Source organism: Notechis scutatus, chromosome 1 (assembly GCF_049901735.1).
Source record: "Notechis scutatus isolate UNSWTSFEM ecotype Mainland chromosome 1, rNotScu1.2, whole genome shotgun sequence".
Classification (NCBI taxonomy): domain Eukaryota; kingdom Metazoa; phylum Chordata; class Lepidosauria; order Squamata; family Elapidae; genus Notechis; species Notechis scutatus.
Genome location: NC_142009.1, coordinates 287,175,281 through 287,199,523, shown reverse-complemented (window position 1 = coordinate 287,199,523; position 24,243 = coordinate 287,175,281). Strand labels below are relative to the sequence as shown.

At 40.0% G+C, this 24,243-nt stretch overlaps 1 protein-coding gene and 1 long non-coding RNA gene across 15 annotated transcripts in view; one reads left to right on the top strand and one right to left on the bottom strand.

The window, feature by feature from the left end:
• NPAS3 (neuronal PAS domain protein 3) overlaps nucleotides 1-24,243 on the bottom strand; it is a 783,057-nt gene that overhangs the window by 489,092 nt on the left and 269,722 nt on the right. For 8 of the 14 annotated variants that reach the window (XM_087951821.1, XM_087951807.1, XM_087951809.1 and 5 more), the window contains 2 exons: nucleotides 4,130-4,374; nucleotides 3,970-4,020 (listed from right to left, as the gene is read on the bottom strand). In XM_087951821.1, coding sequence (XP_087807947.1) covers nucleotides 3,970-4,020; nucleotides 4,130-4,374 — 296 coding nt within the window. The remainder of the gene's footprint in view (nucleotides 1-3,969; nucleotides 4,021-4,129; nucleotides 4,375-24,243) is intronic. The other 6 variants (XM_087951808.1, XM_087951817.1, XM_087951816.1 and 3 more) reach the window with 1 other exon arrangement.
• LOC148133420 (uncharacterized) overlaps nucleotides 1-24,243 on the top strand; it is a 356,457-nt gene that overhangs the window by 213,151 nt on the left and 119,063 nt on the right. The window lies entirely within an intron of this gene.

Below are 24,243 nucleotides of genomic sequence, written 5' to 3'. Positions count from 1 at the left end.
GTTAGGTCTCCGATACGTTTTATATCAAGTGCTAAAAATATTGGCTGCTTCTCCTCACTTTATCAGGTTTCTGTTATATCTACTTTTGCTATGGTTTTTTAAAAAACAAAAAATAAAATCACAATAAAAGCAGTCCTATAATCTTATTTTACCCTACATTTCAGTGGGAATAACTCTAGCTTTTGTCTAAACATAAAATTGAAATAAACAGGTAATATAGCTATTGGGGCACAAAATCCCAATAAATATTTTTGTTGAATAATTCACATTATTTCTTTTAGCACCAGGTTTTTCAAATGAAAGAGCATGTTCTCAAAGTTCATTGCACTCTTTCTATGCTCACACCAGTATATTGAACATGGCATCAGTGGATATACGACCATAGATAACTTTTATGCTTCCTATATTACCAATAAAATGTTTCCTCTTTATATAAAATTAAAGTATTTCTTCTTATTAGACTATTATGGCTGCACTTAAAATGTAGAATTATATGTTTCAAGTACTGGTGGGATTCAAAAAAAATTACTACCGGTTCTGTGGGCGTGGCTTGGTGGGCGTGGCATGGCATGGCTGGGTGCAGGGGTGGGATTCAAAATTTTTAACAACCGGTTCCGTGGGCGTGGCTTAGGTGGTGGTCATGGCTTGGTGGTCATGTGACTGGGTGGACATGGCTTGGTGGTCATGTTATTGGCTGGGTGTGAGCAACTCAATATCACTCACATCGAGGCACGCATCTCCTCGCCTGGCCTCTCATGACTGTGGGGATGCTGCAACAGTCGTAAGTGTGAAAAATGATTATAAGTCACTTTTTTCAGTGCCATTGTAACTTTGAATGGTCACTCCACACAAGCAAAGTACCAGCAAAGGAGGGGGAAAAAACTCCAGAGATGTTCCTGAGACAGGAAGTCTAGTCCTGCCAAGAATGTAATAAGGGTTAATGGAGAGGCAGTTTCTGTAAGCAACACCAGAATGTTTCCTTCCTGCCTTCCTTACAGGATTAGGCCAGTAATTTCTTCTAACAACCGGTTCTCCGAACTGCTTAGAATGTTAACAACCAATTCTAGCGAATAGGTGCGAACTGGTAGAATCCCACCCGTGGCTTGGTGGGTGTAGCTTGGTGGGCATGGCAGGGGAAGGATACTGTAAAATATCCATTCCCACCCCACTCGAAGGGAAGGATATTGCAAAATATCCATTTCTACCCCACTCCAGGGGAAGGATTCTGTAAAATCTCCAGTTAGAGGTGGTATTTGCCAGTTCTCTGAATGACTCAAAATTTCCATTACTGGTTCTTCAGAACTGGTCAGAACCTGCTGAATACCACCTCTGGTTTCAAGCACTCTGCTTTATCACATATGAACATGCAAATACAAATGCACATACACACACACAAACACACATACCACAAACAGGTAGAGAAATAGAGGTAAAGAAAACTATATCTTTTTTGTTCTGTTTTCCAAACTAGCTGATACATTATCCTTGTTTCTTCAGATAAATCATAATTAAGACTTATCAGAATGCTTAATTCAAGTTTAATGACATACTAGTTAATTGAAAAGAAAAACAAATGATTCCTTCCTTGCAATTTTCCACTGTATCTAATATAAGGAAAACAATGGTCCTAAAGAGTTCATCCTATCTCAGTGATGGTGAACCTTTTAGAGACCGAGAGCCCTAACTCCAACCCAAAACCCACTTATTTATGGAAAAGTGCCAACACGGCAATTTAACCTAAGTAATGAGATTTTACTACCTGAAATAATGATAAAACAATGCAGAGTTCAGATAATTGTTCTAAGAAAAATGTGATAAATATACTTTTATGCCTCTTTATTTTTTTTTCTGCTTTTGAAATATTATGTTTAGCAACAATAAAAAAGAAAAACTTTTGTAATATCATTTCTTTTTCCCTCCCTCTCTTTTTCCCCCTCGTTTTTCTCAATCTTTCCCTCCCTCTCTCTCTTTCCCTCTCTCCATATCTCTTTCCCTCCCTCTTTCTTTCTCTCTTCCCCCTCTCTATTTCCTTCCCTCTCTCTTTCCCTCCTGCTCTCTCTCTGTGTCTCTCTCTGTCTCTCTGTCTCCTCTCTCTTCCCCCCTCTCTCTTTCCCTTCTTCCCTTGTTCTCTCTCTCTGCCTCTCTGTTTCTCTCTCTCTCTCTCTCTTTCTTTTTCCCCTCTCTTTTTCCCCCTGGGGAGGGGGGAAGAAAACCCTGAACTGGTGGTGCGTGGTGGGAATCTGATGTCCAGAGGCTGACGAGCCCAGGACCAGTGTGCTGAAGCTCAGCTGGCTGGTGGGGAGGCAGGCATCCCAACACAGGCAGCTCTGTAGGAAAAGCAACTGACATCTGGGAGATGAGAATGAGCAGGATCACATCTGACATCTGGGAGATGAGAATGAGCAGCATTCCACTGTAATGGGTTCCAGCAGGAGGACGGGACCCTGTCTCCCTCATTGTGAAGTGCACTAAATTTCACTGTGCTGCACAAGGGGCAGCAACAGCAAATGCACTGCCACGAAGGTGGAATGCTGTTTCACGCATTTTTTTTAAATCCTGCAAATGATGGTGAGAAACGTAACGGAGAAATGCTACGAGCTGGGCTGGGGTGACGGTGCACGTGCCCACAGAGAGGCCACCACTGTCCTTTATAGTTAAAACTCCCTCTATAGGGCGAAGTAACATTATGCTGAAGTCAGCTTTCAAATGTTAAGCTATATAATCACCATTAAGTACATGTATATACAGTTGATAAACTATCATTTATGACACACTTTTTAATATCATGGTTAAAATTATTCTTCAAAAATGAATATAACCTTAGGAGATACCTTCCTAACAACCTGATCATTAAAATAAATAAATAAATTAAATAATTTTGTTTATATTTAGAAATCAGTTTTAATGGTAAACTCATCCATTTTAATATCATCTCTCATGACTCAAAGAGCAAGGTAAGAAACATTTCCCAAATTCTCCCAAGATCCATTGTAAATCAAATTTTACAAAACACTGCAGAGCTTAGTTCCCAATTTTGATAACAGAATGCAAGTGGAGAGTACCAAGCAAAAACCATTTTTGTCTAAGAAGACAATCAGGTAAAAAAAAATTGGCTTGTAACTATTGTATTCAGATATCTTTTGAATCCAGGAATGAACTTTTAACTCCATTTAATACAGGTTTATTCCTGTTTCGGTTAACAAGTGAACTTTTTTATATACAATTAAGCAGTTGTAATATATATAAAAAATTCATTAAAAAGTGTAAAACACAATGACATAGAAGTAATGGTTCGATACTGCAGCTTGAATGTTTGGCTTCTTATAATTCAACGTAAGCATCATGATAGAGCTATATTCAGTTAGCTCTTTCTAATACCAGATTTGAGTGAAATGTTATTTATATTCAAGCTAATGTCTTAAATTTTAAAGAAATTACTTTCAAATTCATTACACAATAAAACAAAACCAGCCAGAAAAATAAATAACCCCAGTTAATTCTCTGGACAAAAATATATTACCAAACTACTACTCTTATAACAGAAAAGGTTACATTTCACTCAAAAAGAGTACTGCCTACTTAATAAACAGGAAAAAAAAACATAACAGGGCTATTTTCTTTCTCATAATCATGCAAAACAATCCATTTCACAGCTATAGTTCAACACAGATTTAAGCATACTTAAAGTTAACTATTTCAAGTTTTAAAGACACTAAAGATCCAACCAATTATACAAACTTATCTCAGAATAAACTCCACTGAACTCAATGGGACTTATTCGGAGTAACCATGTAGTGCATAACATTGTATCAGACCAGGATTAGCATTCCTCAATCTCCTCAGTTTTAAAATTAGACTAAGACCTAAATTATATAAATATGCATAACTCATCTAATTTTCCCAGAACATTAGTTGTGCTTAGTTGTCCATGTTAAAATAAAATATAAAGAGAATAAGAGTTTATTTCACCTTCACATGGTGTCTTTCTCATGCAGACCTCAGATTTCCATATTTGTATCCCTTTAAAGGATTTGATATGCAGGGAAAAAAGAAAGGATGGTAAACATTTCAATTCAGAGATCAGTTTGGCTGCCACATTCCATGTATTATCACTATGCAAACCTCATACCTTTCACTGATGTGTTGGGAGGTGGTCCTTCCATACGCAGGTTCCACGGAGGATCCCCTTGATTAGCAAAGTCCCTCATCTTCAAATAGCTAATTGTTAATCGGATAATAGATGCCTTGTCAAGCTGGCTGGTAATGGCAGCAGGGAGTGGCAACAATTTGGCCAACTCATAGAATTCAAAATTTTCTTTTCCTCTTCGAGAACGAGCAGCATCTCGGGATTTTTCCTTTCTCAAGGCTTGTAAACTGGGGGAAGAAAGAGAGAAAGATATTCATTAGTACTGTATTTTCTCTGGCAGAGCCACTGTTCTTCACAATTCCTTGTCACTGTACAAATACACCCTGCAAGCACTGTTTAAATATGGATACATAAGCTATAGGCATATATGTCCCAAAGGTGCTTTTTCAAAAGGTAACTAGATACCATCTATCTCCTGTTTACAACACAGTCCTTTCAGCAGTTCCAATTGGGATTCAAATTTTATTTTTTTATTTTGATTTGTCAATCATTTACAAGATAATAGGTTTAAGTATATACATAGTTGTGAATACATGAAATGAGTACATATAAGAAAAATAAAAGAAACAAAAGGACAGGGACAGTAGGTATGTTGGTGCGCTTATGCACGTCACCTACAGACCTCTTAGGAAAGGGGCGAGGTCAATAGTAGAAAGTCTAAGGTTAAAGTTTTTGGGGTTTGGGGAAGAAACCACAGAGTCAGGTAGAGCAGTGATCCCCAACCTTTTTTATGCCGCGGCCCGGTACCGGCATCAGCTGGGCGCCGCGGCCCGGTACCGGCATCAGCTGGGCGCTGCCATCTTTTTTTGATAAAAAAATGCTTCCGGCGACCTCACCGGAAGCACTTTTTCATCAAAAAGATGGCGGCATGCTTCCGTGAGCTTTTCCGGGTAGAAATGGCTTTCTCCGGAAAAGCTCACCGAAGCGCTGGCGCTGTTATCTTTTTTGATGAAAAGTGCTTCCGGTGAGCTTTCTACCGGAAAAGCTCACCGGAAGCACTTTTTCATCAAAAAGATGGCGGCGCCAGCAAACCAGCGACCCGGTAGGACTTGTTCCACGGACGGCACCGGACCGGTGGTTGGGGACCCCTGAGGTAGAGTATTCCAGACACTGACCACTCTGTTGATGAAGTCGTATTTCCTGCAATCAAGTTTGGTGTGGTTAACCTTGAGTTTGTATCTATTGTGTGCTCTTGTGTAGTTATGGTTGAAGCTGAAGTATTCACTGACAGGTAAATCATTGCAATGTATGGTTTTATATACCATACTTAGATCAGACCGAAGACGGAGTAATTCAAGGTTTTCTAGGTCTAGAATTTCAAGTCTGGTGGCATAAGGTATTCTACAATGAGTAGAGGAGTGGAGAACTCTTCTTGTGAACTATTTCTGGACTTTCTCAACTGTGCTAATATCAGATACGTAATGTGGGTTCCAGACTGATGAGCTGTATTGGAATATTGGTCTAGCAAATGTTTTGTATGCTCTAGTTAGTAGTGTGATATTACCAGAGAAAAAGCTACGTAGGATTAGGTTAACAACTCTTAATGCCTTTTTGGCTATGTAGTTACAGTGGGCTCTAGCACTTGGATCATTAGAGATGAGTATTCCAAGGTCCTTTACAGAGCTTGGATCATCAACAAGGTCTTGACTATTCAGCCTGTATTTTATTTTCTGATTTTTTTTTGCCAATATGTAAGACAGAGCATTTATTTGTTGAGATTTGAACTTGCCATTTGTTTGACCATTCTGATACATAGTCAAGGTCTTTTTGAAGGGTAGCAGTATTGTCTGTGGTATTGAACAGCTTTACATTATCAGCGAAGAGAACACAGTTGCTCTTAATATGATCACAGAGGTCATTTATGTAGAGTATGAAGAGAGTTGGTCCTAGAACACTGCCTTGGGGGAAACCACTATTGACAGGTACAGAATTTGATAGGACACTCCCAATTTTGACCATTTGTTGTCTGTTTGACAGGAATGCTTCTATCCAGTTATGTAGTTGGCCAGAGATACCATAAGATTTTATTTTTAGGAGTAGTTTGTCGTGTACTACTGAATCAAAGGCTTTACAGAAGTCTATGTAGATTGCATCTATTGTTTTGCCCTGACGGAGTTGTGTAGTCCATATGTTTTTGCAGTGTAAGAGTTGCAGATTACAGGATAGTTTTTTCCTGAAACCAAATTGTTTATTAGAGAGCAGGTTGTTTGTCTCTAAGTGGAGGATAATGGATTGGCTAATAATTGATTCCATGAGTTTATAGGTGACGCAGCATAAGGAGATTGGTCTGTAATTTTCAACTAGGCTGGGGTCTCCCTTTTTTGAAAATGGGGATGACCGTGGCTTGTGACCATAGTTTTGGAAAGGAGCTGGTCCTGAAAGATTTTTCAAAGATTATGCTTAGAGGTTCAGCTATGGCAGTGGATAGCGTTTTTAAGAAGTGGGCACATTTTCACTACCGGTTCTGTGGACGTGGCTTGGTGTATGTGGCAGGGGAAAGATACTGTAAAATCTCCAGTAAGAGGTGGTATTTGCCGGTTCTCTGGACTACTCAAAATTTCCGCTACTGGAACCTGCTGAATACCACCTCTGATTCACACCACACCCATTTTCCCTATTCAGGTGACCTTGAGGACAGCAATGAAACTCCAAGTGTTCAACGACTCTCAGACAGAATGCTAATGACCAGATGATTGCAAGGAAGATAAACCCTTCCATTCTCCACCATTCAGTCAGAACTGAAGAAGCTTCCTGGATGAGAAGTGAAATGTCTTCAAGGAAAAACAAAGAAAGTCCAGTTTTCTTTTGAGAAAGCACCTTTGGGGCAACCATGACCTGAATGACTGAGAATCTCCATAGGGGTGTGTATGTGTGTTATATATGAAAGTTTCATTGTAATGAGCATCATTAGTAATCCATTTATTCTTATATATGCCGTACTAGACTAAATCCCAGAGGGCAATTTTCTGAAATATTTACATAAAAAAATTCAGGTAGAAATAAAAATGAGCAGGATTGGACCAGGGCTTTACCAATTGGATCTGTAACCCATTCAGAAGGAATGTTAATTAATGTGGTATTCCAGATCCATGACGGGACTAAATATTTTGCCTGAATGGGCTGGAGTTTCACTAAAACAACAACTGCAAAGCTTGGAAATATTGCTGGACAATCATTACAGTTTCAGTAGCTGAGATCACTTTTAGAGTTTTGGCTGGCCTTCCAAGAATTACAATCTGGCTCGAGTAATTCATACAGTCTAAGACTGGAACAGCCAATATGTCATGAATAGCACCTCGCTAGGGTTAAAATGTCCTGGTTGAAAACACATTTCCATTCCAAAACTTGTGTTCTATGAACACAATACAGTATTGTATTGAACATAATACAGAAGCCTGATGATGGCAGATGAGATTCTGCCAAAACGTTGCTACAACTTTAAAAGCATAACTATAATGACGTGGGAAAATACCCGAACATAGCTGAATACCATACATGTAAGTACCCGCAAAAACTTAAGAAAACAAATATATTTGTGTGTGTGTGTGTGTGTGTGTGTGTATATATATATATATGTATATATCTATATATGTATGGTGTTCGGCTTGGTTCGGGTATTTTCCCACGTCATTGTAGTTCTTTTAAAGTTGTAGCAACGTTTCAGCAGAATCTCATCTGCCATCATCAGGCTTCTGTATTGTGTCCGTCTGTGAGTCAGACTTTTACAGTAGTTTCAGATTTGAATTTGGGGCAGCCTATTGCTGTGCCAGAATGGTTTTTCTTCATCCTGATTGGTTGGGAGTCTTGGTCTGTGTTTATTGGTCTCGGAGTTTGCTGTGTTCTGCTTGATTGGTGTCTCTAATATCTTCTGTCTGTTTTTGGCTCTTTTTGTATCTTGATTGGCTGGCAGCATTGTGTTGCTTTAATGGAGGCCTTTAGTGCAGCTTGGCTTCGGGTAAATGGACGGCTATCATTAGTTAGGAAGCTGGGTTTCATCTGGGTGCCTGGTTGGGGTGTGTTTGAGCTGGAGGTATCAGGGGGATCTGTTTGTGCCCAGGTGTTTGCCTGGCTTGTGGTGTGGAGATTTTTTGTTTGTGAGTGCAGGCTTCCAAATGATTGATATATACATATATATGTATATATGTATATATCTCTATCTCTATCTCTATCTCTATCTCTATCTATATCATCTATATCTATATCTATATCTATATCTATATCTATATCTATATCTAATCTATATCTATATCTATATCTATATCTATATCTATATCTATATCTATCTATCTATCTATCTATCTATCTATCTATCTATCTATCTATCTATCTATCTATATATATATATATATATATATATATATATATATATATATATATATATATATATTTGTTTTCTGAGGTTCTCATGGGTATTTGTATGTGGATCTTTGGTTATTCGGGTTTTCTCCCGCGTAAGATTCAAAGTATCTAGGCAACGCTTCGGCGAGGTCCCACTCGCCATCTTCAGGCTGGTGCTTTCGGCTTAGTGCAAACCGCTATCTACACGCACTCTCACACCACCACCCAGCACAGATCAATTCCGTAGCTGAGACACTCATCTCCAGAACAAAATGCTTAGCCGATGAACAACACCTAAAAACCGAACTAAACACTCTCACCAACGTACTAACAGCCAATGGATTTCAAAGAAAGAAGATCACCCACCTAATCCAAAAAGAAACCCCAACCAAAATCCAAGACAGAGAACAAGAGAACGGCAAAGCCCTCCTCCCATATATAAAAGGCACTACAGACAAAATCAGCAAGATCCTCCAAAAACACAACATTAAAACAGCATTCTGCACAAACAGAAAAATATCCACCATCCTAAGAAACCCTAAAGACAAAATCGAGTTAGAAAACCAAGGAGTATATGAAATCCCCTGCACTGCCTGCCTCACCACATACATTGGACAAACTAACAGAAGAATAAGTGCACGCGTTGAAGAACATAAGAACTCAATCAAAAAGAAGAACCAACCTCCTCCCTGGTCCAACACCTCAAAGCCACAGGACATGAGATTGACCTTAAAAATACCAGAACTATCGCCAAAACTGAACACCACAGCAGCAGAATAATCAGAGAAGCCATAGAGATAGAAAAACGCCCACACAGCATGAATAAAAGAGATGACACCTCCCGCTTACCAGCCATTTGGAAACCCGCCCTCATGAACAGACGAGTACCCATCATGATAAATGACACCAGACCCACACCCATGAGGGCCACACAAGATGCCACCACCACACTTCCACGTAAAAATCAGACTCACACCCACACAGAAGATGAGACACGACCACAGACCAGAAGCCGCACTGCAGCTGCATCACTACCCACTTCAAACTCCTCTGAACCATACATGAAGCGAACTGACCCCACCATGAAGTTGTGGCACGACCACGAACTCAAGCCAAACGAACACAGACCCAGACCCCAAACTCAAAGCCATATTAAAAACCCAAAATGCTACATCACAGCCACCCGCTCAGGACATCACATCAGAAAACTCAAGAAATTACACCTCAAGAACTCAAGAAGTCACAACACAGCAAATGACCCAGGATATCACAGCACAAGACCAAGGATACCACAGCAATAAATCTCACAAGGTCATCACACAACCCATTACCCAAGCTGTTACTACACAGGAGGCTAATCGAAAAGAGATCAAAACACAAACGACCCAGGAGATTACAACGCAAGACCCAGGATACCACAACAAAAGAACTCACAAGCCCATCACACAACCCATTACCCAAGCCGTTAAAACACAAGAGGCTAACGACCCAGGAGATGACAGCACAAGATCCAGGATATCTCTACAACAAAAGGCCATTACACAGCCCATTATACCAACATCAACTCCATCAACCAATCAAGAGGCTGCAGCACAGCCAACCAGCCCAGCACACCATCCCCCACCACTTGTATATATAGAGATGGCAGCTCCGGTCACACACTGCTTGCACTGGCACTAAGCCGAAAGCACCAGCCTGAAGATGGCGAGTGGGACCTCGCCAAACGTTGCCTAGATACTTTGAATCTTACGCGGAGAAAACCCGAATAACCAAAGATCCATATATATATATATATATATATATATATATATATATATATATATATATATATATATATATATATATATATATGTTTTCTTAAGTTTTCGCTGGTACTTACATGTATGGTGTTCGGCTTGGTTGGTATTTTCCCGTCATTGTAGTTCTTTTAAAGTTGTAGCAACGTTTCAGCAGAATCTCATCTGCCATCATCAGGCTTCTGTTCACCAGAAGCCTGATGATGGCAGATGAGATTCTGCTGAAACGTTGCTACAACTTTAAAAGAACTACAATGACGTGAAAATACCGAACCAAGCCGAACACCATATATATATATATATATATATATATATATATATATATATATATATATATATATATATATATATATATATATATATATATATATATATATATATATTTGGTTATTCAGGTTTTCTCCCGCGTAAAATTGGAAGTATCTTGGCGACGTTTCAACAAAAGTCTCATTCATCATCTTCAGGCTTGTGTCTTCGGCTTTGTGCTTCTCGAGTAATGTGAGCTTGCAGCTGCTTCTTCCTTTTAACTGCTAGTGGGGGTGTGACTTGATTGGGTGGGGACTTGGCTGTGTTCTGATTGGGTGGGGGGTGTTCTCATTGGTTGGGGGTCTGGCTGTGTTCTGCTTGGTTGTGGGGGCCACACAAGATGCTACCACCACACTTCCACGTAGCAAGCAGACTCACACCCACACAGATGATGAGACACGACCACGGACCAGAAGCCGTACCGCAGCTGCATCACTACCAGCTTCAAACCCCTCCGACCCATACATGAAGCGAACGGACGCCCACCATAAAAATGTGGCATGACCACGAACGCGAAGCCAAACAACAGGATCACAGCTCACCAGCTCAAATCCTCCAGCAACTAAGACTAACCGGAGCACAACCAAGCCCCCATCTGAACAGAACACACCCCCACCCAATCAGAACACAGCCAACCCCCCAACCAATCAGAACACAGCCAAAACCCCAAACAATGAGAACACACCCCCACCCAATCAGAACACAGCCAAGTCCCCACCCAATCAAGTCACACCCCCACTAGCAGTTAAAAGGAAGAAGCAGCTGCAAGCACACATTACTCCGAAAAGCACAAAGCCGAAGACACAAGCCTGAAGATGATGAATGAGACTTCGTCGAAACATCACCAAGATACTTCCAATTTTACGTGGGAGAAAACCCGAATAACCAAAGATCCACATACAAATACCCGCGAAAACCTCAGAAAACATGTATGTATGTATGTATGTATGTATGTCTAGATGTGTTCGGGTCTTTTCCCGTGTAAGATTAAGAGTATCTTGGCAACGTTTCGGCGAGCTCCCACTCGCCATCCTCAGGATGGTGCTTTCGGCTTCTATCTGCTTGCACTGGCACGAAGCCGAAAGCACCAGCCTGAGGATGGCAAGTGGGACCATGCCGGAATGTTGCCAAGATACTCTTAATCTTACATGGGAAAAGACCCAAACACACCTAGACCTACATACCTGTACCCATGAAAAATCTACAAAAAATATATGTATGTATGTATGTATGTATGTATGTATGTATGTATGTATGTATGTTATTCAGCTTTGTTCGGGTATTTTCCCACGTCATTGTAGTTGTGCTTTTAAAGTTGTAGCAACGTTTCAGCAGAATCTCATCTGCCATCATCAGGCTTCTGTATTGTATTCATGTATTCTGTATTCAATACAGAAGCCTGATGATAGCAGATGAGATTCTGCAGAAACGTTGCTACAACTTTAAAAGCACAACTACAATGACGTGGGAAAATACCCGAACAAAGCTGAATACCATACATGTAAATACCCGTGAAAACTTAAGAAAATATATATACCGTGTTTCTCCAACAATACGGCCTCCACCAATAGGAAGCCCCACCATGTTTTATTGGCATAAAATCAAATTAAGCCCCTCCCCCCAAATTAAGGCCCATATTAAACATGCAAAATGGGGGGGAAATGGCGGGGGGGCTTGCCCATAGGAAGTACTTTTGTTGCATGCCCGGATATGTTGCTGCCTGCGTTGGTGGGGCACTTCATATCGGGAAACCTTCCACCATTGCTTTCCCTTCTCCCTTGCTGCCACGGCGTTAGGCATTTGGTGCAGCCACGTGCGGCCAGTCAGGGCTTCTCCCTGCAACCGGAGCCCTGAGGAGACACTTGGCTTCAGGCGCTCCCGTCTTCCCTTTGCTTTCGAAGGTAAAGCGAATTATTTTACAAAGCCTCCCCTGCCTGTCTAAAAGGCAGCCCAACCCCACGTGGGGAGGCTAAATTGTAAAATAATTCGCTTTACCTTCGAAAGCAAAGGGAAGACGGGAGCGCCTGAAGCCAAGTGTCTCCTCAGGGCTCCGGTTGCAGGGAGGAGGCCTGACTGGCCGCACGTGGCTGCACCAAACGCTGCGGCGTTGCTCTAACGCCACGGCAGCAAGGGAGAAGGGGCAGCAAGGGAGAAGGGGCAGCAAGGGAGAAGGGAAAGCAACAGTGGCCCAAACCCGAAGGTCTCCCGAACATCCAAGCTGTCGCCGTCCGCCCACCCACCCACCCGAGGATGCAAGGGGGGGGAATTAAGTCACCCCCGAAAAGACGGCCTAGCCATTTTTTCGGGGGTCAAAAAAAAATAAGGCCCGGCCTTATTATGTGAGAAACATGGTACATACATACTTACATACATACATACATATACATATACATACACACACACACACACACACACACACACACACACACACACATAAATATTCATTCAAGAGAATATTGGACAACCATTTGTTTGAGATGGTATGAAGAACTCCAGAGTCCCTTCCAGCCCTATGATATCTTAGTTCTATGTTTCCCACAGTAGCCCATGGAAGGTTGTTTAATTCCCCATTAGGAGAATGAGCGCATACAGGGAGACGTATTGAGAGTAGTGTTTTAATAATACGCACACAGCACACAGATACACTGTACATTAAATGTAGGTTTTTACTTCCAGAAAGATTTAAAGCAAAGTTCAAAACAAGCAGATTTAAGATATTTAAATGTGAGACAATGTGTGCAAAGTAAGATGATTAAGCTGGAATACTGTATGTCAGAAAACAATATAGCAGTTTATTTTACAAAGGCCGAAGGCTCTATAAAGCATAAGGCGTGCTGTGAGGACTATGGACTTAGAATGTAAGGTTGTATATATTGTCCTACCCAAAAGGGGAGAATGTTAGGAATATAAGTTACCTAACAGCTATTTGGGTTGAAAATATATAAACCAGGATAGACATTTTAATACTGTCTCTTTAAGAGCATGCAAAAACTGTAATTGGGTGTAGTTTTGCAAATGGCCATAAGATGGAACCAGAAACCTGGGTTGTTTAGTCTCAGGAAGTCTCAGAAGAGATTGTGAGTGAATCTCTGTTTCCTTCTGTTGGAAAGAGTTGCCATTCCTCCATTTTTCCTTATTGACTGTTATTCTTGGATTTGATGTAAGTCTGTTACTGAACTGTTTTGATACTGGACTTCGATATTGGAATTATCCCTGGATTGAACACTGACTGCTTTAACTGTGCATTGATTTGGACTGCTTGTTTGGACAGTGCTTAAAAGTTTATTTGCAGTAAAAACCTACTTTTACTGTACAGTGTATCGGTGTGCTATTTGTGTATTATTCAAACACTACTCTCACTACGTCTCCCTGTATGCGCTCATTCTCCTAACGGGGAATTACCTCAACAAAGGCCCACAAGGAAGACTCTAAACAACTTACTTGCTCCAGCAATTAGTGTTAGAAACCTATTGCCTCCATTACTGGAAGTACTATGTAATCATTATAATTAATAATTCCACTGTCCATGAATTAATGTCATCACCTTTTAAAATTCTTCTAAATTATAAAACAACAAATTACAAATACTAAACATACTTTCTATGAAGAAAGATTTTCTTTTATCTATACAATATCATGCATAGGTTTATGTTGTGGCCCCGATTCCCAAGCCTATGCTGTCAGAGGAAGAGGACCTGGAAGATGAGGAGGAGGAACTGGGAATGCCTTCCTCCCCAGGACCTTCCTCTCTGGCAATGCCTTCCTCCCAGGACCTTCCTCGCTGGTAATGCCTCAGGTTCCATCAGACAACTGAGAGGAACAGCCTGAGATTAATCAGGAGGAAGGCATATCAGAGCAGCCTCTGACAGGGAGTAAATTGGAAGAGTGTTGGCTCGATCCTAAGCAGCGTCGTAGGGAGAAACGTGAGCAGCAACATAGGAGGCGTGGGAGGATCAGAGAGTGAGCTGAGTCATTGAGCCACATCCCACAGGGGATAAAAGTGGGTGTGTTTTTCTCCTGAAACTTTGTACGGGACAAAGTTTACCTTACTTCAGATTTTCTTTGTGGACTGCCTTGTCATTTTCTGTGAGTAAAATTTTATTTGCTATCAGTTCGAACTTGGCAGACAGGACGTGGTGGAATGCCAAGAATATTATCAGTTCCAAAGAATTAACTCTGTGAAGTCCGAGCCAGCTTGCCTGCCTGTGTTTGTGTGTGTGTGTACTCTTTCACCTTTTCGGAAAGAGGAAAGGCAAGACAGAACAGGTTTATATATCCCTACCATGTTCTACCTTAAATATTTATCCGTTAAATAACCATTTTAAAATGCTTAATACTTTTTCCTCTCTGTGTTTCCCAATTTTTGAGGTGTGGCAACCTGAACTATAAGCAATATTCTTAATATGGTTACACAAGAGATTTTCATTGAGCTCTCATTATCCTGCCCAAATACCATTTTAGGACAATAGTCATGTTAGTGAGATGGTGGCAAAGAATCATAACCTTTACTTTATGTCTTTAATAAAATTTGCTAGTCAGAAAAGGTGCAACAAGATTTTTTCTGATTTTTTGGGAAAACCCCTTTCTGATTAATCATAACTAGCCCGGATCCCATCTCAGTATATCTGAATTCAGAAATTTCCTGTTTTATGTCTGTCACTTTGTGACATTTTAAATTTGTTATCACTGAACTATTATAACATTTTAACTCCATTTCTATAACTGCAAGAAATCTTCATTATCCTTTTTTTGTTTGAATAATTCATAATAATTTGATGTCATCTTCAGAGTTGGTCAACTCACCACTTAATTCAAACTCTTACTTATGAACAAATTAAAAATAACCACTTCTAACACAATCCTAATAGATGAAATCATCTTTTGTCTATACAATTGCGAGAACTGGACAAGTTTAAATAGGTAACATCATCCTCTCTTTTAATAGTTTCTCTTTTCTATAAAACAGTCATCTGCACTACTCTAAGTAGGAAATATGTATAGCTTGCTTGATGCATGTTAGCCTGGACTCTAATTTTTACAGGTAGTTCAGTTTTAACCATTTCTGAAGCAAGAGCCATGGAATTTAACAGGCTTTATTCTCAAGTGTTCCATAGCCTTTACATTTTCCCAGTCCAGTCTTCAGCAAGTTGCAGTTATGCCAAAATGACAATGGCCATGTCATTGCATATGTGCCATGCTTACCTGCCTTCATCCTAACATCTGATGCAAACGAGTATGTCATGACATTTGACCCCCTGCAAATGATTATGTTCCCATATATAAGCAAACCAATTTTAACTCAATTTCACCCTTTAGGAGACTCATTTTTTAAAAGCAGACTCTTGCATATCATTATAGCTGCTATGCTCATTACAATTGTTATGCTACAATTTCTGCACTACCACAATCGTGCTAACGCTGCCTTTTTAATATTCTATTTAACATTTTATTTCAGACTGCTGCTTCTTCACTTTAGAAAACATTCAACATTTCTTTACTTTTATTCCTGAAATGAAAAGTATCACCCTACCTCATTACACACATCTTACCAAGTCTTTTGTAGTGGCAGCACTGTACTTGTAATAAATAGTGATTGGCTTGGAGGACTATAACCATAAAATAAGGCCCTAGAGGCTGAAAGGTTGTTCAGACTATGATATAATGGCATAAGGCAGGGAGAATGACACGGCTTGTACATTAATCTAGTATCCATTTGCATTAGCTACTATTAACAGGCATAGAAAGCTGATGACAGCAGCCAGACCCACTACTTCTTGTCCTCTAACTTTCAGGTAAGAGAGTTGCAAGAGTAGCCCCCATGGTGTGTGTTTTCTTTTACAGCACTAATCACCTTGGCTGCTTCCCAATCTTTTGTATAGAGGATCATACAGAAACAGAGAAATTGAATATTTTTTTAAAAAAGAAAACAAAGAGAAAAATTAGGAAAGGGATATGTGGATTGCTCACTTCTCTCTGGTTACTTCCAAAGTACTGGGACTTTGCTCAAAGAAATGTTTAGTGTCAGAGAGTTTATGGAATGTGACACATCCAGAGACCACAGAATGCTTTTTATCAAAGTCTTTATCAAAGTGCTTCACAGTACTCTGAAGACTTGTCCAAAAGTTTTGCAAGACATAAGTGGCTTTTCCACATGCATGGTATCTTCTTTTGCCAAGTAAAATTCCCAGGTAAGACATAAAAAGCAAGATGGGCACTGCTTTTTTTAAAGTGGGGAGCGGTATCCTGAACTGCAAATCAGCTTCGGAAGTTACTTTGCATTAATCTTCATCAAAGCAAAACATACATTCAAAACTGCACAAAGCTACTGTTCGTCAATAAAGTTACTCCTACAAGCACAGCACCTGAGCTTCTACATTGGTAATGTAGCATTAAAAACCAGGTGCCTATCTTACTGAGGGAATAGGAAACATGAACCATATACTACCACCATCACAGGTCTGTATGAAGATTCTGTATCTGTCTTCCACTTTAAAAAGAAAAAGAAAAAAGACTCTCAACTGACAGGAGTAATGCCTGATATTTTCTGAAACAGCTGGCTCTTCAAAGCCATAAAGAAATAATGCCATTTTCTCTTTCTCTCTCCCTCTCATCTATCCATCCATCCATCCATCCATCCATCCATCCATCCATCCTTCTATCTATCATCTATCTATCCAGAGTTTATTAGACTATTGTTAGTTTTCTTACCACTTCCTAATATTGACATTCCTTTAGATTTCTGACTAGGAAAAAGATTTGGATACAAGTGCTCAAATATTGATGCAATATTTATCTTTAATAAAAATGACTTTTTGTCATAATAAAATAAATCCTGTTTCTTGAAAAGAAGGAACTCAAAACCTTTCATAATTCTTCTACAAAGAAAGAACAACAAAGACCTGAGGAGAAACTGATGATAGGTAGGTAGGTGGGTAGATAGATAGACAGACAGACAAATAAACAATAGATTTGTTTGCTTTGCTTAGAAGAATCTAGCACTGCAGAGCTGTACTAGTTATCAATTAATGTGAAATGCAGACTGAAAGGAGGTCTATATTAAAAATTCAGCCATTAAAAATTCATCAAAGATTTCATCATTTTAACTTGCATTCCTTTGAACACCTGCTTACTTGTCAGATCTCCGGTCAGAGTTAACAGTAGAATATATGGTTGCAACAGAATCTGTACTACTTTTGACATGAACTGCATGACAACATTTGTGGATTAGCAGTTTAAAGCATCAAGAAATAAAATAAAATCTAACAAACTATGTTGCTCCACCAAACTTTTCAGGGCAGTTATAGGACAAACCGGAATGTGTCCTATGCCTCAGTAAATGCTTTGAATGGGTATGAATGAATATTTTTCCCATACTATATCACTTTTGACAAATGTAAAATTTAGGCAAATATGTAAACAAACAGTAAATGCTGTTATTTATAGCAGAACATAATTTCTTTAAACCTGTCTGAGAAAAATGCCTTAATGTGCAAATAAAGCTGTCTAGAATATGTGCTGGAAGTTAAACTTGGAACCTTCAAGTTCAAGGTAAAAACTCTGCTGCTTAACTAATGCACTACTCATAGCTGTCATCATTAATTTATGTTAGCCTCTGTAAACATCAAGAGTATAATAGGCCAATTTCACAACTAAATATAGATGCACATTTTGTCCTTATATAAATGGCAGATTGCTGCTGTAGATCATCACTGCAACACGTCAGTAGAGATGCACTGTTTGATGCTCTGATGATCACACAATATATAAAACCAGTTGTAATGGTTGTTTGGAAGCAAAGTGTAACACAGCAGCAAAATTTCATTTGTTCCACAAACTCAGGATATATTAAGCTTGGCTGACAAAAACTGTTTGATGTGCTAAATCAGTTTGACCTTCATTTTTACTTTATATTTCCTATTTGACACATTAAATACAAAACCGGATACCGTTACATCCATAAAGAAAAAAAACTGTGTCAAATATGTGCACGTAGCAAGAAGATTTTGCAAATCTTTAAAGTTTATATTTGAGATGTTAATACTCAAAGGAATGTCGAGTTCTTTCCAGAAAAAAAAAAAACATGACAGACTTTAGCAATACACTATATTCTTATTTGTATACATACTTACCGTATTCTTGGTCCAATCATCACTTAAATTGTTATCAACTGTATCACAATAATAATTGTTCAACGGAATACAAATGGTACTATATTTTTTTCCTTATTCTCTCAATCTTTCAGTTGGCAACTTAAAAACAGCAGAGAACTGTCTGCTCTCCTTAATAAAACTACCTAGTTAAGAAGAACTTTTATCTTGGGGGCAAATTGTACATTTCACACCTTAAATTTCTATTTACAAAATCAGCTAATCACTTCACAATTGAACTTCTCAGAACAAAAACTTATCAATTAAAGTGGTTGAAACTCCTGCAAATTATCATTTAAGAATGAAGTAATTGCTTTCATCAGGGCAGAAATGCCCGCCAGAACAGAAATGTCACTTTAGATTAGTGTTCTCACTCCTGAAGCAATGGATGACACAGCTGATATAAGACTAAATGCCAAGACCAATCAATTGCTTTTGTGGCTCTGTTCTGAGCTGCTGTAAAAGGGGCCATTTTCTAGGATCTACTCTCCATTATAGTAAATGCTATCTCCTTGGAAACATAATTTCATTTCTCATAAATTCTGCTTGAGACATTGTCATAACAATGGATGTTTGTTAAAAATAATGCTGTTGGTTTAACGCAAAGAGTTAAGTGTGAATGGCTGTCAAAGTACTACAGTTTATTTGTTCTTAAACATAAATTGAAGTCTTCTCCATTAAAAAGAATACTCATGTGGAAATGAGCATTCTGAACAAGGGTAATATATTGTCTTTGAAGATGCTGTATAGCTGATTTAGAGCAGAGACTTCTTTTTTACATACACTTGCTTTGTTTCTGTTAGGCACCCTGGTCGTTTACATAGATTTGTCAGTGTAAAAATAGAATAGATAAATACTTCACTTAATTTCCCAGCAGTGTAGTTTGCAAAATGTGAAATTACTGAAGAAAAAAAAGTCTTATTATCATGACATATTATTTGTTAGCAACTTTATCTGTGTATAAACACTTCTTTTGAACTGAGCTCTCTCTACAAAGTATCTGCAATTTGTATTGTTCATCTTTTTAAAAAAATATCAAGAATTTGACTTATGGACTCCAATTAAAATATATATCCAAAAATCTAATTTGGTGGAACAGCAGTAATTTTTATGTGATTCCTGTTTTGGCTGAGTTTCAAAAAAAGAAATAAATCACAAAGCAGATTTTGTTTCAGAGTAATTTTTTAAAAAAATTTACTTTTATTCTATCTAAGAAAAGGCACCATTATATATTATAACACCATTATTACCAAAACAGTTAACACAACTGAGAATATAATTGCCTACCAATTACTGTCTGTTCCAAATGATGCTTCCAAGAGGTCATGGTAAGTATAGGTGCTCCAATATGTTCCCTGGGGATATTTATGTGTAAAGGATTAAATGATTGTTTAATGACTAGTTGCTTGGTAACTGTTCAAAGTTACAATGGACCTTTCCCAACAGTTACTTACAACCCAATTCCAGAGTTCCAATGGTAGCAACCCTGTCCCTGCAGTCACATGATCTTATTTCAAGTGCTTGTCAACTGGCTCACTTTTACAATCAATTACCTCATTCCAGTCATGTGACCATGATTTGTGACATTTTTTTGATGATTTCTGTCCAGCACAAAAGCCAACAGGAATGAATGGATTTGCTTTATGACCATGCTGTTAGCTTAATGATTGGAGCAAAAAACCTGAGTTGGTCACATAGGTGCCTTGATTTATGATGGTCATGAAAATTAATGAATTAATTAATGAATTTTATGGATGCCATTATGATAATAAGTTGAGGACTATCTCTATTTCCATGGCACCCACTAGATTACGCAGCCATATGACTTTTTGCTTGTCTTTTTAAACCTTAATTTAAAAAGAGATGGGAGATCAAGTTGCAAAGTAATGTACTGGTTCCCATGCTATTATTTCCAAGAATGACTCTGGTCCCACAATTCTTATAAGACAGACACCCATAATTATTGATTTTACATCTCCTCAGAAAAATCTAAGTTGGCCTAAGTCAGTTATGAAAAAGAATACTGTAGCGTTCTGTTAGATGTATACTCCCTTAGTAAGTAGGCTCCCCATGCCAACCATTTCTACTACATACCTCTAGCAGTTTGTTTTTTTATATATTTATTTGTTGTGGCTCCGATTCCCAAGCCTGTGCTGTTTGAGGAAGAGGACTCGGAAGATGAGGAGGAGGAACTGGGAATGCCTTCCTCCCCAGGACCTTCCTCTCTGGCAATGCCTTCCTCCCTGATAATGCCTCAGGTTTCATCAGACAACCGAGAGGAACAGCCTGAGATTAATCAGCAGGAAGGCATATCAGAGCAGCCCCTGACAGGGAGCCAAGAGGAAGAATGTGAGCAGCAACGTAGGAGGCGTGGGAGGGTCAGAGAGTGAGCTGAGTCATTGAGCCACACCCCACAGGGGATAAAAGTGGGTGTGTTGTCAGCTGGAACTTTGTACGGGACAAAGTTTAATCTTACTTCAGGTTTTTCGTTGTGAATGATTCTTGTGGCCTGCCTTGTAATTCTCTGTGAGTAGCTTTTTACTTGTTATCAATTCGGACTTGGCAGGCAGAGTGTGTTGGTATGCCAAGGACATTATCAGTTCCAAAGAATTAACTCTGTGAAGTCCGAGTCAGCTTGCCTGCCTGTGTTTGTGTGAGTTTGTACTCTTTCATCTTTTGGGAAAGAAGAAAGGTGAGCCACAACATTTATTTATCTTGAAATTTGGAAGTGCCCAACTCTAAAATTAGTCTGGGTGGCTTATAGCAAATAAGAATAATGTTTTAAAAAACCAAGAAAAGTTACAAGAAAATCCGGTGCATCCAAACTCACTCCCTCTAACAAAAGATACCAGTGCCTGCAAAATAGAAGTTTATGCAGGTAAGATTATCAACCTTGCTATCAACCAAAACCAAGCATTTAATAGTGAGTGCCATACCATGTGCATTAATCAAACAGGTGGCAAGAAAGTAGGGGTAGGCAGGCACAACGCATGTTATGTAGACAGTAAACACAGTGTCAGACATAAAGATCTCAAGTGCCTATATACAAATGCACAAAGTCTGGGGAACAAACAGGGTCAACTTGAACTACAAATACATAAAGGTAGATATGATATAGTTGGAATAACAGAAACTTGGTGGAATGAAACCCATGACTGGAACATACTGGTAGAAGGATACAAACTATTCAAAAAAACAGACTCCATAAAAGAGGAGATGGAGTTGCACTGTATGTAAAGGACCACTATATTGCTACAGAAATGCATGAAACCAAAGATGAAAACTTCCTAGAATGCATATGGGTCAATATAAAAGAAAAAAAGAATGACATGGCCATAGGTGTATAGGTGTCACCCAATCAAGCAGAAAAATAGATGTCCTTTTTGCCAACCAACTAAGAAACATATGCAGGAAACACACAACAATAGTAATGGGAGACTTCAATTATCCTGATATCAGTTAGAAAACTAATTCTGCACCAAGTGAGAAATCAAATAAGTTCCAAACCAAACTAGCTGACAACTTTGTTGTCCAAAAGGTAGAGGATGAAACTAGAGGGACAGCCATACTGGACTTAATTCTTACAAACAGAGTGTCAGCTCTAGAATTCATTGCTGCCACAGAGTTGAATAATGTGTTAGTTTGAAAGGGGCGTTGGTACTTACCTGATACATCTGTTCTCTGTGAGCTGTGAAGAGCATCCAGTAGTGGGAGGTGCTTCAGTCTCTTCCGAGTTAGGCTGGACTTAATTCTGAGGAAGCTCCTCCTCCTCCATGGGACTTCTCCTTGCATCACCAGTTTTGTGAAGCTGAGGTAATGTCACCCTCTGCGTTACAACCTATCTGAGACCCTTGGCCAGAATAGATCCCCACCAGACGAAGCAAAAGGGTGGGGCTGGATGCTCTTCACAGCTCACAGAGAAAGGGCGTATCAGGTAAGTACCAACGCCCCTTCTCCCATGACCTGCTTAGAGCATCCAGTAGTGGGACATATCAAAGTTTGGAACTGTCCTAAGAGAGGGACTCCATCTGGGTTGAAGTCCTCTCCGAGTCCGTATGAACCTTTTGCAAGACCCTCCTGCCAAATGAAGTCTCAGCGGGTGCAAAGACGTCAATTTTATAATTCCTAATAAATGAGGAAGGTGCTGCCCAGGTTGCTGCTCAGCAATGTCCTCAATTAGGGCTTGCGTGGCCCATGCCGCTGAGATTGCTGCACTCCTGGTGGATTGAGCCATAATGCCCTGGGGCACTGGTAGCGAGTGGGAATCATATGCCTTGGCGATTGTGGCCTCAACCATCTACCTATGGTCGAGGAGGAAACCTTGCGCCCCAGAGTGTTAGGTTGAAAAGACACGAAGAGGTCCTCCATTTTCCTGGAGGGTGCCGTGTGATCCAGATAGATGTGTAGAGCCCTTCTTACATCCAAATGGTGCCATTGGCATTCAAGTCTGTGGGATGGGAGAGGACAAAAATTTGGGAGCACCAATTCTTGTGCTCTATGGAATGCCAAATTCATCTTTGGAGTAAAGGTTGGGTCTGGTCTGAGGATAACTCTGTCTGGATGGAAAAGAGAGAGATCCCTTCGTACAGATAAGGCTGCCAGTTCAGAGATTCTTCGTGCTGATGTAATTGCAATTAAGAAGACAACCTTATAGGTTAGGAAACGAAGGGTCGCAGTCCTTAGAGGTTCAAAGGGACCCGTAATAAGCACCTTTAGCACCTTATTGAGGTCCCAGATCAGGTAGCGGTGTACTACTAGGGGCCACAAATTTCTAGCACCGCGGAGGAAACTGCGGATTCGAGGATGATGGGAAATGGAGGTGAGATCTCCCCAAGATATGACCGAGGCTAGGGCTGCCACTTGTCTCTGCAGGGTATTCGGTGACAGACCCTTGTTCAGGCCCCTCTGTAAGAAGTCCAGGAGTTGTGCTACTGATGGGGAAGTGGGGTCTACCTGAGACCTTGTACACCAATGGCAGAAGATAGACCAGGTGGCCTCGTTGATACGGTTTGTCGAAGGACGTCTAGCCGCCTGTATAGTCTGAATGACTTGATTAGAAATGTGTTCTCCTCTCAGACGTAGCTGCTCAATTTCCATACAGCTAAGTTGAGCCATTGCAGTTCCAGATGTAGGACTGGACCTTGAGACAGTGATATGACTAACGATGGAATCCTCCATGGCGGTTCCACTGATAAGTCCCTCGGGTCTGCGAACCATGTCCTCCGTGGCCAGTAAGGGGCCACTAGCAGCACTTTTGCCCTCTCCTCCAGAAGCTTCTGGATCAGCTTGGGAATCACAGGAAGGGGAGGAAATGCGTACAGCAGACCGGGGGGCCAGCGACAGCAGAGAGCAGAGAGACAGCAGAGAACATCCACGTCCTCCACCCTTGGGTATCGCAAAATGAACTACGGTAGCTGGACATTGAGGGGGGAAGTGAACAGGTTGATGATGGGTAGGCCAAACCTCTGAGCTGCTTCCTGAAAGATGGACGGGTGCAGGCGCCACTCTG